This window comes from Oppia nitens, unplaced genomic scaffold (assembly GCF_028296485.1).
Source record: "Oppia nitens isolate AA-2021 unplaced genomic scaffold, nextdenovo-longstitch-racon4-pilon3 scaffold10_pilon_pilon_pilon, whole genome shotgun sequence".
Taxonomy (NCBI): Eukaryota; Metazoa; Arthropoda; class Arachnida; order Sarcoptiformes; family Oppiidae; genus Oppia; species Oppia nitens.
Window position 1 is genome coordinate 523,766 of NW_026533189.1, and position 15,965 is coordinate 539,730.

Here is a 15,965-nt window from a genome sequence, read left to right on the forward strand (position 1 = left end):
TTAAATATATTATTTGTTTAATAAATAAAATATGTTTAAATTCATAATTAAATTATATAATTTTTATACTTATCTTTAATTTATATTACCGGTAATATAATAATAATATAACAGTTTTACTGTAATTACGATTAATCAAAAACGTTTTTAAATGTATAAAATAGATTATTTTGAAAATGAATATAATATTACAATATATTATATATTATGGCATTACCTTAACTGCAGTGAGAGATGGGAAGCTTGCGGTCAGTAATTATCTCGAGAACCAGTGGTCAGATCTTGCGGTCAAACATATAAAAGTTGTWGAGAATAAAAAGTTAGAAACAATGGTACACATTAAAAAAATTAGGTCCACCAGGGGGCCCACAAAAAAATAAAACCTATTTTTTTATAGAAAAAAAGTGCGGTCATTGAAAAATAGTGGTTTTATTTTATTTGTGGGCCCCCTGGTGGACCCAATTTGTTTTTAATGTGGACCATTGTTCCTATCTTTTTATTCTCTATAACTTTTATATGTTTGACCGCAAGATCTGATTAACGGTTCTCGAGATAATTACTGACCGCAACTTCCTATGTCTCACTGCAGTTAAGGTAATGCCATATATTATTCATAATGTATTGATTTTCAAATGAAATAATCATTTTCCCGATTTGTCGCTTGTATTTAAAATTTATTACTTCTACTGAAAATAACTTTTGAATGTAATTAATAATAACTACAAAAACTATTTTATAAATTATCATTTTTTAAACTTTTAAAATAATTATAGATCTGAATATTGTTTTTAATCTAAAAATATGACATTTACTGTATTTCTGGTTAAAACAATTTTTTTATTACCGGTAATTATTTTTATTTTAACAAATTTGATTAGAAAAATAGATATTTGTATTAATAAAACATTTAATAATTAATAACAATAATCGTATAAATATAAATATAAATGAATTAATGATTTCCATTGGAGAGAATGGTTGGCCACACAAGTGATAGTGAATCGGATGAAATCTTTTTGAACATAACTGATGGTTGATTGGCATTGATGTCGATATTTACAATCTTATCTTTTTTGCCGAGTTTGCAGTGAACGGGTGTCCCAACCCTTATACTTAACTCTTGTTTTCTAATTCTATATAAGTATTGTATTAATAAAAGTCTTAAAATGTATCGAAAAAAATCAATTATAAAACTTACAGATAATACTGACGAAGGAGAATAGCCACCAGTTCTCCCACTCTATTGATTTCTGAATTAAAATTTGATTTCATATTGATTAAGGAAAATACAAAATCATTGCCATCTCTAAGATGAATAGCAATTAATTGATCCAAATTAGGTGATACACTGATCCCAGTAATGGAGTCAATAGGCATTGGCTTATTTAGTGGCAACTGTTTCTTAATATCAAACTTATAAATGTATTGATTTGTCACAACAACCGCTCTGTCGGCACTTTTATTAAATTTGTTAATTTTCTTGATATAAGCAGAAAATAATATTTTTCGACAACCAGTTGAGTCTCGAAGTGTTAGTCGAGTAAAAGCCGACGAGAACTTTCCGTAGTCATCACTTTCGGCACTTTTATCCAAATAATTTCCTTCCCATTTGTAAGCATAACCCCAATCTCTTCGCTTTCCTTTGAAGACATCGGCGGCAATAACCTTAAGCTGCATTTGAGGCCAATCTTCGCGGGGAAATCTCTTGAGAACCATTAATGCTCTCCACTTGATATAAATAGCTCTTAACTGACTAATACCCGGATTGTTTTTAAGTCCAGAAGGAGGTGTTGGCCACGGAAGTGTTTTTCCGTAATCTCTTAAATTTTTAACATTTCTATAGAGATGAAGAAGTTGAACGACATATTTGCGAACTTTATAGCGCCTGTAGTATTGAATGATAGTCATCGCTGCTCTCATTTTGCGATACCTCATCCTAGCGATGGCACCTCTCCATAGTTTCTGTAAAAATACGACGATATTATGCAACAACTTTGTCCTTTCAGTCTCTAGCGTTGCAATAGTTTGTGGCGATCGGACAAAGATCTTTGTTTTGCCATATTTGACATCATTTGTAAACCTGTTTTCATCTATTAATACCCGACAACCATCCTTATCATTGCCACTCCTAAAGTTAGGCCACGTTCGCGCCGATAACATCTTATATCTTCTTAAGAACCTTTCATAAGTCATTCTATAAGCAAATCCGGCTCTTCTGACCCTAACGTTCTCAAGAAGTCCCAGATATGCGACCTGATGTCTAACCCTTTCTTCATCAAACATTACGGGAGACTTTTGTTCATTTGGTTTAATACATCTCACATAATATGGCGCTTTGGACATCAAATTCTTAACCAATGCAATCATCGAAGTCTTAAACATAAATCCTGCGGTAAGCGGTCTTTTGTTGACAGCACTCATGTGTTGAGATCCCTCGGGAAACATATCTATAATTAAAATTATAAAATAATTTAATAATAAAATAAAAATTCAGTTTTATTTAATTTTAATAATAATAATTGTGATCACCAAAACAGTAGATACTATTTATAAAATCACAAGTATTTAAAGTGATTATTATTTGATTATTTTTTGTATTAAGATATATAAGTAATACAAAATATTCAAGTTTTTATTATTTATTTATTGTTTTAATTATAATTACAAACCTTTTATAACTTTATCATTACTGTTATAAAGAAGTCGTTTGAAATCTTGAAAAAGTGAATCTTTATTTTTATCAATGAATCCAATGATAGAATAGTTGACATCTCCGGCATAGTGTTTGATCCGGAAGTCTCTGTGATGTACTAATGTCTTGTCTGATGGAGACAAACGACGACTCGTATAGTGTTTGTGTTTCGCAAGTTTGTTATCCATGTTTTCGAGGAGCAACTCATCCGTGATTTTACCAACATTAAGACAGGCCTCGTCAATGATGGCAAGGACTCCCTTATGGTTTTCTTCAACTAAATTACAAATGATTGCATTATTGAAATACTCGATGTGTTGCCATTCAATGTCTTCTCTTTGGTATTCTTCCTGTTCTTGTTTTAATACTAATTCAATGAACAGTTGTTGTAATTTTTCGTTACAATAATTAATACAGAATTGTTCAAAGCTGTTGTTATCAAATATTTCAAAGCCATAAATGTCAAGAACACCGATTACGGCACCTTTTTTGCCGGAACTGATGCTTCTTCTATTGGCTTCTTTGCTCATATCTATTGCGTTATTAATTTGCTCAACAATTTGAGTGAACAATCGCTCGTAAATTGCTTTTGCAAACGAATCCCTTCCAAATGTGGCCTCAACTTTGGTATGTTGTTTGGACATCACTTCTCCGCCGGCGGAGATCACTCTATGGCACAATGTCTTCACTAATTCAGATTCATTGATTGACAACAACTTTGCAATTTGACTGATCTCTCTTTTGCTTGAATCTGTTATCTTAATATTATCTTCATTTTGTTCATCAACTTTAAACTCAATATTTCCCAAATGCATGATCGCTGCCAGTGTTTTCCAGTAGGTCTCAGATTGCGATTCATTAAAATTTAATATTTTCATTGCATTTTCCACTCCCTTATACTCAGTTTTGTCATTAATTGAATCCACCTTTTTTTGGAAAAGACAAAAATTATGTTAAATCTATAGTTTGAAAATAAGTTAATTAATAACAAATATTATACATTGATTTGATTAGTTCATTGATCTAATATCTTAAGATTTAATCAGAAAACATTTATCAGTTTAAATAAATTTTAATATAAACTACTTATCCATATTATATTTATAAATAAAAACTAGTTATCGTAACTTTACATAAAATTGTTATTCAACTTTCTATAAATAAAAATAAAAATACGATAATTCAATGCAAATACAATACCTTAGGACTTCCTCCTTGTTTAAGATAAAAATAACTATTTGGATCTCTTTTAAGACCAAACTTGTTGAGAGTCTGATCTGAAGCACCGCTTAATAAGTGATAAAATGAATGAAAATTTCGTTCACCAGTTTGTTGTCCGACAACTCGAGACTAATGAGTATATTATTAAAAATAGTTAATTAATTTCATGTTTTTTTCACTGTTTTTAACATTTGAAATAAAAACCTTTTCGAGGAGATAATTGTTAATATGACCGCCCAATGGATCTCCTTTAAAGTCAAAGTTAATGTCCATATATTTACCAAAACGGCTTGAATTGTCATTTCTGTTGGTCTTTGCATTGCCAAAGGCCTCCAAAATACAGTTTGACTGAAGTAATACATTTTTAACACTAATATAAAGTTTGATAATTATGTTAATAAGTTTTGTAATGAAATAAAAAACAAAATAAAATCTTAAGCGAACCGTTCAATCTCTTGTTGTCCGCTTGTATTAGTAATGGCAGCGATGTATCGCATAATTATTTTTGATGCCTCAGTCTTTCCCGAACCACTTTCGCCTAATTATTGTTACGAAAACACAAGTCATTATATATACCGGTTTTAATTAGGATTATAAGGTCTATAATTAGTAATACATTAAAAATGTTGAAAATACCTGATATAACAATACAGGTGTCTTTGAACCTCTGTTTCATTGTCTTATAAGCGGAATCAGCGATTGAGAATATATGGGGCGGCCTTTCAAATATTTCCCGTCCCTTATAGTCATTCACATAATCATTGCCAAAGATATTGACAGTCCGGTAGGGATTCACTGATATACAGACTTCTCCAATATATGTGTATAGTTTAGCTGAACCGTGCCTTTAATCATTAATTTATAATACATTAAACAATCATTTATTATTACATTATAATATTATTCAAAAATATATACCAAAAAATCAATAAAATATATTTTAAATCAACTATATATTAAATATTTACAATAAAAGTTGTTTATTTGTCAAAATAGCAAATTTCAATGTATATCTAATTAAATTCCTATATTGTTTTTCTTAAATGCTTAAAAAATTGAATAAAACAAATTGATAATTGCATAATTTGAGATACAATTGATATAGACATTTACAATTATTTAATAATATATAATTATATTACTAAAACATAATAATAATAATAATGTAAACACTTATTAGTTAACATATAAAGTAATGTTAGGAAAGTCTGTGCCCTTAATCTCATCAAAGACTGCTTTTTAGTAAAACTGTGTTTCGGTTAATAAATTCATTTATGCATCACTTGTGCTGTTTAGCCGTAATTATTAACTTATAATAAAATATTTATTTTTATTTAACAAAATTATAGATTTTGCGTGATTTCTTACATTTGACTAATTTCATTAACATTATTTAAATACAAATTTTGCTTTTAAATTTAGACTAATTTTTTCAAAGTTAATCAATATAAAAAATTTCAATGTTAATCACCATAAAAGTTTGCATAAAATAAATCAAAAATTATTTAAAATTCAAAAAAATAAGTCATTAATAAATAATAAATTAAAAATATACAAAAAAGTAAATAGTTTTTAAAATTACAATTTAATCATTTTGTACTACATTTTTCTGTTTATACAGTATTTATTATATTAGTATAAGAAAATGTTATATAAATTTTTACAATAAAAAAATTATATTAATGTTATTTTTTTATATTTACAAAATTGCTTATTAAATAAATTCAACAATTTTGTGATTATCAGCACTCAAAATTAAATTATAATAATAATAACCATGGTAAATCATTATCATTTTTTATATATAAACTGAAATTTTAGTAACTTTTTATTAGTTAAACTATTAACAAATTTTTAAAAAGTATATAAAAAACCTATGAAAAGAAATATTTAAATTTTATAATATAAGTCTTATATTATAAGATATGCAATAAAGTATTGTTTAATCATAATATTACAGTACAGTACTGTATATACCAATACACATACATTAATACTATACTGTATATAATATATATTAGGCGTGGTTCACATATTACGTTCGCACTTGAGGGGAGGGGGGGGGTTAGTCAAAGCGAACTTTTGCGAACAAGGGGGAGGGGAGGGGTAGAGACATTAAGAACGTTCGCAATTAAATAATATTTTATTTATTGTGGTGGGGGGGGGGTAGCGGTTAGGGACAAGCGAACGTAATTTTTTTAAATGACTACATGCGAACAATTGCGAACATAGGGAGGGAGGGGGTCTAGATTTCTTAAAAAGTGCGAACGTAATATGTGAACAACGCCTTATATATTATTTGGCAATTTTTAAAAAGATAATGCAATATACAGTGCAGTACTAAATACTATATAAAAGTTTTACATTAAATATAATAAATCTTTTATGACTTCTCATTACATTTGTTTTTATTTCTCACTACAAATAACCTTCAATTTATAAAATTTTTTGAAAGTATGAATCATTTTTGTTAAATTATGTGATGCTTTTGTTTTATATTAAATCTTATGAAATGTAATAACAGATTAATTATTTTATATTTGTAAATAAATTATTTTGTAAATTAAATTTCTTTAATTCCATGCAGTTTTTAATTAAAATATATATAAAAAATAAAAACTTTAAAATATAACATTTATAATTGGATATTATTTAATAATATATATATATAAGTAATGTAAAAAAATATTTTATAATATCAATTTAGATTTGCTATCTATTAATAATCACTAAAAATTCATATAAATTAACCATGGTAATTTAGATATATATTCTCAATACCTCAGTTAACTTAACACTATTATAATTTAATAAAGTTATGTAAAATATAGTATTATATGAGTTATATAAGAGTTAGTTATTTTTATATGTATTTATAATTTTTAAACAAAAATAAACTACAATTTGCAAATATTTATTGTTTCCAATTTTTAATAGGGGTATGAAAATTAAAAAAAAATTACAGTAATTGAGGTCTAACTAAACAAATAATTTTTAATAATTGTGTTAAATTTATATTTAAAAATAGTAAAAATAATTTATATACAATTTATTATATGTTATTTTTATATTTAAGTTGACAATTAATTTATTATATAATTGTTATTTGATCATTTATTTTATAACATATTTGTGATTATTAATTAAAAAACAATTTATAACAATCTTAAATGATTTTGAAAATATTTTTATAGTCAAGTCATTCAATAAATTGTGGCTTAACTTATCAGTTGTCATAACTAAGAGATTACTTTCATTTAATTTTACTTATTTTTGTATTACCAAAATTTTTTTTAGTAAATAGCAATAATAATAATAATAATAACAATAATATTTGAAAATAAAATATTCTAATTAATATTTTTATTAAAAAACAGGAAATCATTTGTCAATATAAAAATGTTTTAAATTTTGTCACTCCATATACAGTATACATGAATAAAATAACAAAAATAGTGTATTTATTAACAATTTAATAAAAATAAATTATTGATATCATTATTTAATTAAACTTTAAAAATATTTGATAAAGAAAATTTTGCTAAAATTATACAGTATTTTAATAGTTTTTAGAAATGTATATAATATAGAATCTATATTATAGATACAGTAGTATGTATTGCATACTAAATAGTAAAATAATACTGTATTAAATAGTAATTAAAAATTTATTTATAAATAATGCTAAAAATATCAAGTTTCAAAGTTATTACTACAGTATGTTATGTTATTATATTTTACAGTATATATTATGATAAATTATTAGGGTATTTGAAATAACATTCTTAAAAACTGATGGTTAAATTCTAAACAGACTGAAATAACAATAATTTTTTAAAAAAATTGATATTTAAACATTTATTTTATTTTTTGCACAATTTTCATTGAAAATAATATAATAAAACTATTACTTCGTTTAATAATTTGCCAAACAGTAAGTAATTTAATCTAATTAGATTTACAATTTATATTAATAAATTAGATATTGATAAAATATATTAAATATTGTTAAAATTATTTCAATTGCTTCAATAAGAATTATATTTTAGTTTAGAATATTTAATAACTGATAATTAATTTAAATATTACAGAAAATTTGAAGATATTTATATAAAATTTTCTTACTTAAAAATACAATCAAAACTTATATAACTGCAGTAAATTATACATATATTACATATACAATATGTTATATTTTTTTAGTGATTTTACGAGTTTTTAATGAATATCTAAATATATATTTTAATTAATATTTTTCTATACAATATTTTTCTAGAATTGTAATATCATCTATAATTATTTATCAATAGTGATAACTTAATAATGTAACATATGATATGTTTATTAAAAACAAAAAATTTTAATACACAATATATACTGTTGAATATGAATTTATATGAATTTATCAATAATATCAACAATAACTATGATTATTATAAAAATTACTCATATTATACTTCATATTATACTTCATATTAATACAAACAATATTAGTTTATTATTAACATTTAGATGTTGACTCATTTTTATCGATTATTTTTTTATTATTTATAAAAACCTAATCTATAAATAAATATTATAAATCTTTTCTATACATGAGATCATAGTTTTTATTTAGAATTTTCAGACTAAAGACTACACAACGCCTACGAATATTTCCAAAAATGATTTCTCAAACATTTCTCAAATAATCTTGACTTTGAAACGATTTTAATGTTTTCTCTCGTAAATCATTAATGTTTTTATTTTTAAAGTAGATATACATATCAGCGGGACTTAAAAATTTTAAAATAAAACACTTGAATAATAAGTGATTTTCTTATATATAAATAGTTTTTAAAAATAAGTATAAATTTGATGGTAAACCTGATTCTTAGATTTTCTACGAATGCATTCATCGACAAGTCGTCCAAAAGGACTGCATCTCCGACACCGACCTCTGAATTACGATAAGACATCTCTTGACTTATATATTAACACAATTTAATAAATTATTAATTAACTGAAAACATTTACTTTTAAATAAAAAATTTGGCAACAAATAAAGTATCGAGAAATAAAAAAAACTAGTTATTGTAAACTTTTAATAAATAAATTAACAATTATATAATATTTAAGTGAAAGCATTTGTTTAAGTAAAATTGCAAACACTATCATAAAAATTGTTTGTCTCCCATAACTCAACGGATATATGTTTTAATAATTGAATGAAAAAGCAGATGTTATTAGTACTGGTCGTTAAGTATTGTGTCGTAAATGAAATAGAGGTTTGGTTTAACTGATAACAAACCTCAATGATTAGCAAAACCTGTGTATTGCATAACAATTTTTATTTAGAGAGTCGGCACAGAATCAGGGAATGGGAGTCAACTACAGTACACTCTTAACCAGTTTTTAACTATTTTAAGCGGTTGTCTCAGTGTTTCACATATAACAAGTTTGAATTGTTTGGCGGATATTATTAAAAATGATTATATTATTGTTTTATTTGTTGTTTGAATACAATGTTTTAGGAAAAATGACATATATTTTATGTATAATTTAAGTTATATTAAAGTTATTTAACTTACTATTTCTTGTGTGTTTCACAACGTGAACTTCACAACTATTGTATTATATTTGTAATCATATAAAAGATAATAACTACCACTACTGTATATGATTGATAACACTTGAAAACTTAATACAATTTTGACATTATTGACTCTTTGAATTTAGTAACAGTAGAAATGCACTATTTTTTCTTTATCTACTTATAAGGTAATAATAATAATAACTTTTATAAAACATTTTTTATTTATAAAGAGTCTACATTGCATATTATAGACTCTATAAAAAAAATTATTTCATTGAATATATAAATTTATATAATATTTTAGAAATTATAATYAAAAAAAACTAAATTATAATAATGAAACTTAGAAAAAATGTATAAAAATTAAAATTCTATATAAACTTATTTTATAAAATTTTTCTATAATTGCATCAATTGTATAGAATTAACTCATTTATTCTATTTGTTTGAATCGATGGACAAATTTTGTGAATTGTCTGAACGAGAAACTGATTTACGTTTAATATCTTGAGGTGAATAATAAGCAATCAATTGATTGCAAACATTGCGAATAGTTTTAAACGCTTCAATTGCTTTGTCGACAGATTGCAAATCATTTGATTTGCAATTATGGTCCAAACCTTTTGATTTAGACGACTCTCGGGATCCGATGTCTTTGAAGCGACTTTCATCACGACTTTGAAGCGATGATCTCTTAATGAACCGACACTGTCCTCTGCCATATAGTGATTCATACTCCCGAAGAATTACGCAGATGTCTCGAGATCTCAGTTGACATTCTTTAGAGCTGTCAAATGGATTCAATTTTTCGTCCGATTGAATAAATTCCTGATTTTAACATAAATTATATGTTTGTATAATACTTGCAAATATTTTTTTTTGCAAATTATATTACAATATATTTTTTCTGATGTTTGATACCATTAATATGTCTGAACGCTGAGTCTGTGGACATGTTATGGCTATTACAGAGAAGACATACAAAGTCTGTCTCTTTTGACGTCGAAGTCTTACGAATTTGTTTTATAAAATCTAAACCTAAAAATCATTTATAATATCATAATTTACTCATTAATTAAAATAATATTTATTTAGTAAATCAAGGCTCAAATAAACTTTAATATAATGCTAACCAACGATCGCATCTTTTTTATTATCCAATAGTTTTTGCAATCTATGACCACCTTTTGATTGCATTGAGTGGTCATATAAACTTAAATTCTGTAAATTAAAAGTTAGTATTTTTAAAATCAAAATCAAACAAAAAGTATACCGATTGATGTCTTTTGCCTTTCAAATGTTTCAAGAAATCTCTTCTCGAGTGACATAAAGAGTCGCAAACTCTACACAAGAGATCAATCGGAGAATTTCTGGAGTAATAGTCATTTGCATAGTTTGGTCTAAATTCATGCGACAATGAATTCAATGTATCAAAAGGAGACCAAAGTCTAGATCTCTTAATTGGTGACTTGTCGTCCATAACACCACTCGATCTCTTTGTTGGATCTTTCGAAACATATCTAAAGTCTAGACTATAATTTGAATGATTGAGTATTTCTCCGGTACTGTTGCCGTGTATTGCAATATCTATGAAAACAAATTATCACAAATAAATGATTCAAATAATTGGTTATACAAACCAGTCATTTGCTGATTTGATGAACAATTTGAATAATGAGAATCATTTAAACCACTTGGAGATGATAAGAGAAAACTTGATGAAAACCAATGATTAGATCCATTTGTGGACCAATTTTCAATCATTGATCGATTCATTGACACTTCAAACGATGTGATTCTCTAACAATTAAATAAATAATTTGAAGACAAGTGTTGTCTGACAATCAAGAATTCATTGAATTTCAACATTTGTTTCTAAATAATTGCTTTTATTCTACAGTTTTATCCATTTGTTGATCGCGTGAATTGCAGTAATATTAGCAAAATATTACTTAAAACTGTGTTTTACAGTACATATGATGTCAAATCATAGTATCACTGATTTAATTAAACTATAATTATAATTAAAAATTGTTATATTTTTTGTATTTGTTATATTTAATAATAATTTTATACTGTATAAATTAATTGTAAAAAAATACTTTTTATTATAAATTAATATAAACAAAAAAATATTGTATTTTTAATTAATCATTTAATATACTGTAATTAGATGTTGGAAACAAAATTTATTTGTGAATATAATTACAAATGTCTTAATAAATTGCATGATATAAAGTTAATTCTAAATAAAGTTTAATATCAATTATAATAATTTAGTTATTATTTATTAATTTCTTCGTCGTCTAACTCTTGATATTCTCCAAGAATTTGGTTCTTCATATTTATTAAAAAGCGGTTCCAATCTGAGTTGTTTCTTATGTTTACTAAGTTTGGATGGATCAGCAAACTTAAAGAAACTGGGAGCAAATTCAACCAACCATTTGGGATCAATTGTAGTACATTCACGCATATACTCTTTGGTAGTCATCACTAGTTCATGATATACAACCCATTCTGGCTGTCGATTAAACAAAGAACTCGATGGATGAATATAAACAACTTGTGAGTCGACAAGTGTTCGGTACCCCTCCTGTGGGTCTTTTTTGGCGGCATTTCTGAAAAATCCACTGCAAATGGTTTTCTGAACGCGAGCCGTATTTTTATTACAAGAAATGACATCTAACTTATGTCTGTCCATAATTCCAAGCAATTGTTTGCGAACATCCTGTGCTCTCTTAAGAGTTCTAATCTGAACAAAGTTTTCATAACACCACGGATTAGAAAACTTATTATTTTTCCACGAGTTATACACTGCAAGAAGTGTCAAGTGGTCGCCTTCCAGTTGGTTAAACTTAGCCTTCTTCTGGTCGGCCAATGCCTGCTTGTCTTTAGGTCTGTAAAATACATTTTGCACGGAAAGCATGGATACAATTGTAAGTATCTCATCACTACAGCCCAACTTCACTGACATAATCAACATTTTGCAGAGTCTGGGCTCCAATGGAAACTCTGCCATACGTCGGCCTAAAACAGTGAGCAATCCTTCATCATCTAATGCTCCCAATGAATGCAACGATTCCAATGCCATAATCAATGTTTCAGTTGGTGGTGCGTCCATGAAATCAAAAGATAATAAATCATTGATTCCCATAGCTTTCAATTGTAAAACAGTTTCAGCTAAGTTTGTTCTCTGTATTTCAGGTACGGCTGTAGTCAACATTTCATCTCTATAGGCGCGCTCTGTATATAATCGATAGCACTTTCCGGGTCCGGTACGACCCGCACGACCAGCTCTTTGTTTGGCCTGTGCTTGAGATATAGGAGTTACAATAAGAGAGTCCATTCCTGTTTTAGAGTTATACACATTTTGTTTGCCAAATCCCGGGTCCACCACATAATAAATGCCATCAATAGTTAGTGAGGTTTCGGCAATGTTTGTGGCAATAACTACTTTTCGAGAACCAGGAGGTGTCGGTTCAAAGATACGGGTTTGCATTTCACTGGGAAGAGCTGAATACACGGGCAGAATAATCAATTCGGGTACTTCTGGACCCAACGATTTCATTCTTTCGTATAGTATTTCACACGCCGTATCAATCTCTTCTTGACCGGTAAGAAATAATAGTATATCTCCCGGCGGTTCCGTCAAATGGATTTGCATAACAGTAATGAGTGAAGCGTCTAAATAATCAGTTTCGGGATCTTTTGTATAAAGTATTTCAACGGGATATGTACGGCCAGGTATTGTAAAAATAGGCGCTTCAAAAAAATATTGTGAAAACTTGACGGCATCTAAAGTGGCTGATGTCACGATTAACTTCATTTCTGGTCTCTTTTTAACAGTATTTTTAAGCAAACCAAACAATACATCTGTATTAATGGTGCGCTCGTGTGCCTCGTCTAACATAATCACTGAATACTGCTTCATATCGCCGTCGAGTAGACATTCTCTAAGAAGCATACCTTCTGTCATGTATTTGATGGCAGTCTCAGGACTCGTACAATCTTCAAAACGAATAGTATATCCGACTTCTTGTCCCAAACGGCAACCATACTCTTCAGCTACGCGTTTAGCTACAGACATCGCGGCTACTCTTCTGGGTTGAGTACAACCAATCTTTCCACGCGCTGTATAACCGGCTTCAGCTAAATATTGAGTCATTTGAGTTGTCTTTCCCGAACCGGTTTCTCCGATAACAATAAGTATTTGGTTATCGAAAATAGCTTTTATAAGTTGGTCTTTAAACGTATAGATCGGAAGACTCATTCTTTGCTCAACTAAAGTCAATTGAGTCTTCTTTCCATAGGAGCCTCTTGCGCCTCCAGTCACGTGTTTCTTCCACTCGGGCACATCCATAACGCCAGGACCGGCACTTCTCATATTAGCAGCTAATGGTCGGGTATCGTTGTCAGGCATAGGATCGATCCAATCCTTGTTCAAATTGGAGGGAACGCCTTCCATCTCTGATTCTCTCTGTTGTTGTTTGACTTCCCGTCTTTCTTTAGCGAGTGCCGACTGCATCATAGCCGACTGCGCTAATGAGCCGTCCGGGTTCTTAACAATACGTACGGGACTTAAATTCATTAGATTAGCTCTACCGTGACCTTTAAGAAATGCTGGATCGTCTTCAACCAACTCTATTTCAATGTCTTCATCGTCATCTTCGTCTTCATTAGGCAATAGTCCGTTCACGTCATCAAACTCTGGTAACATTGATTTGTCTAAAACATTTGCTGACATCATTTGCTTCAATTCCCATTTCTCTGGTGATGATATCCTTTGAACAATACGTCTTCGAGTATCTACATCTTCATCATCGACGGTATTATTTACTCCGGCCAATGGCAAAGTTAAGGGTCGGTCAGGATTTCGGGAATTTAACAAATCATCGTTTGGATCCTTTCTATCCCGAGAAGGATTTAAATCTTCACCCGTTTCCTGATCCACATCTTTAATAGAGAGACTGGTTTTTTGTCCGGTAAATGAAAGTACTTTTACTTTAACTCTCTGTCCTCTCTGAACCACTTCATTAACATTATTAACTCTTCCTTCACGTCTTAATTGTGAGATATGGACCAAACCTTCCCATCTTTTTCTTAGTCCATCCATTTGGACAAAACACCCGAATTGCATAATATTAGTAACTTTTCCTTCATATAAGTTTCCGATAACTGGTTCTAAAGGTAACTCTTGTATCTGACGTTCTCTCTCTTCTTTTTGAGATTTCTGTCTTCGTTCTCGACTTCTATCCCGATGTCTATCTTTTGAATCGCTTCTACTTCTTCGCCTTCTTCTATCACGACTTCTATCACGACTTCTATCTCTACTCCTATTTCTATGTCTGTGTCTGTCATCACTTCTGTCACGACTTCGATGTCTTCGAGAACTATGTTTATCTCTACTTCGACTTCGTTTTCTTCTTGAGGTTTTTTCGTCATCTTTTCTCTCCTTTTTAATGCTTTTGTGACTTTCTTTTGATTCGGCTTTTGGTGCCATAGAGTCAAACAACGCCATCATATCGTTTGCCACTTTTTGATCTTCATTTTTCTCTAACTCTTGTTTTATATCTTTATCGCCAACTAATTCACAGTCTTTGATGTCATCATTTTCAAGCAAATGTCTAGCTTTGGGATCATTAGGAAGAGCTAGAAATGGAAACAAAGCTTTTTTCAATTGTATGTCATTCTTGTCCATCGATTTTATCTCATTTTCTTTTTCATTGTCCAATTGTTTACTCTTCTTAGGTCTCATGTGTTGAATAATTCTCAAGAGATTTGCCACAAATGAATCACTAAATTCTGCGCCGTTTTGGTTAAGAACTTGTTTGAAGTCATCAAAAGTGTTGTTACTTTCGGCCAATTTTATGATAAACTCTGCCATATCTTTGTCATTGAATCCCAAGTGATTCTCCAGTTCTGTACATATCTTCGACACCAATGATAGCTCTTGTAGTTTCTCTAACTCATCCATATCTGTGGTGTTGTGTTCAGTCAAATATCACTTTAATTGTCATCAAAAATGTTTGAATAAATAATTGAATTAAAATCGTATTTAAATCACAAATAAAAACATTTTGTCGTCATTTCAACGATTTTGTGACCATTGAAGACGTCTTCAAATTCATTCAATCAATCAAATGATTTATATAATCGACGAAATTATCAACAATTATACAAATCCTATCAATTTTTGACTAAAAGTGATGTTATTTTAAGTTAAATATAATTAAAATTAATTAAATGTAATTAAATTAATCCCTTATTTGAATCACATTTAATCCAAAACTCAATGCAATTGTTGTCGTAATTGATGTCATTTGTTGTCAACATTTTCAGCCATAGCTGTGTTGAAGACATCGATTGGTTATAGTATTGAATGACCTTTTAATTGATACAAATCAGTGACAAACAAGTGGACAAAGTAGTGATATTTAGTTGATTGTAAAGATGGATAAAGTCATCGAAAACAAGGGA

The 15,965-nt window shown here is 28.4% G+C and overlaps 3 protein-coding genes across 3 annotated transcripts; all 3 read right to left on the reverse strand.

Moving 5' to 3' along the window:
• Positions 1–874: 874 nt before the first annotated feature.
• Positions 875–9,159, reverse strand: LOC128965908 (unconventional myosin-Id-like). The gene is made up of 8 exons (XM_054312688.1): positions 8,780–9,159; positions 4,550–4,758; positions 4,358–4,451; positions 4,118–4,283; positions 3,893–4,042; positions 2,670–3,618; positions 1,199–2,447; positions 875–1,133 (listed from the first exon to the last, which is right to left on the reverse strand). Exons 1-8 carry the CDS (start codon positions 8,869–8,871, stop codon positions 953–955), a joined length of 3,090 nt encoding a protein of 1,029 aa, XP_054168663.1. The 5' UTR covers positions 8,872–9,159; the 3' UTR covers positions 875–952.
• Positions 9,160–9,926: 767 nt separating this feature from the next.
• LOC128963573 (zinc finger protein 318-like) lies at positions 9,927–11,353 on the reverse strand. Its single transcript, XM_054310123.1, has 5 exons — positions 11,129–11,353; positions 10,762–11,075; positions 10,622–10,709; positions 10,384–10,526; positions 9,927–10,316 (listed from the first exon to the last, which is right to left on the reverse strand). The coding sequence occupies exons 1-5, from the start codon at positions 11,262–11,264 to the stop codon at positions 9,927–9,929; spliced, it is 1,071 nt and encodes a 356-aa protein (XP_054166098.1). The 5' UTR covers positions 11,265–11,353.
• Positions 11,354–11,719: 366 nt separating this feature from the next.
• LOC128965885 (ATP-dependent RNA helicase DHX8-like) lies at positions 11,720–15,590 on the reverse strand. Its single transcript, XM_054312666.1, has one exon. The coding sequence runs from the start codon at positions 15,460–15,462 to the stop codon at positions 11,779–11,781; it is 3,684 nt and encodes a 1,227-aa protein (XP_054168641.1). The 5' UTR covers positions 15,463–15,590; the 3' UTR covers positions 11,720–11,778.
• Positions 15,591–15,965: the final 375 nt, after the last annotated feature.

What these genes read in the sequence shown, in the direction of transcription:
- LOC128965908 (XM_054312688.1), bottom strand. Translation starts at nt 8,871, where the DNA reads ATGTCTTATCGTAATTCAGAGGTCGGTGTCGGAGATGCAGTCCTTTTG. An exon ending in GGACAACAAGAGATTGAACG is followed by an intron (nt 4,284 to 4,357) that starts GTTCGCTTAAGA and finishes ACTTTATATTAG; the next exon opens with TGTTAAAAATGTATTACTTC. An exon ending in ACAATTATCTCCTCGAAAAG is followed by an intron (nt 4,043 to 4,117) that starts GTTTTTATTTCA and finishes TATACTCATTAG; the next exon opens with TCTCGAGTTGTCGGACAACA.
- LOC128963573 (XM_054310123.1), bottom strand. Translation starts at nt 11,264, where the DNA reads ATGAATCGATCAATGATTGAAAATTGGTCCACAAATGGATCTAATCAT. An exon ending in AAGGCAAAAGACATCAATCG is followed by an intron (nt 10,710 to 10,761) that starts GTATACTTTTTG and finishes TTTAATTTACAG; the next exon opens with AATTTAAGTTTATATGACCA. An exon ending in AACATCAGAAAAAATATATT is followed by an intron (nt 10,317 to 10,383) that starts GTAATATAATTT and finishes TGTTAAAATCAG; the next exon opens with GAATTTATTCAATCGGACGA.
- LOC128965885 (XM_054312666.1), bottom strand. Translation starts at nt 15,462, where the DNA reads ATGGATGAGTTAGAGAAACTACAAGAGCTATCATTGGTGTCGAAGATA.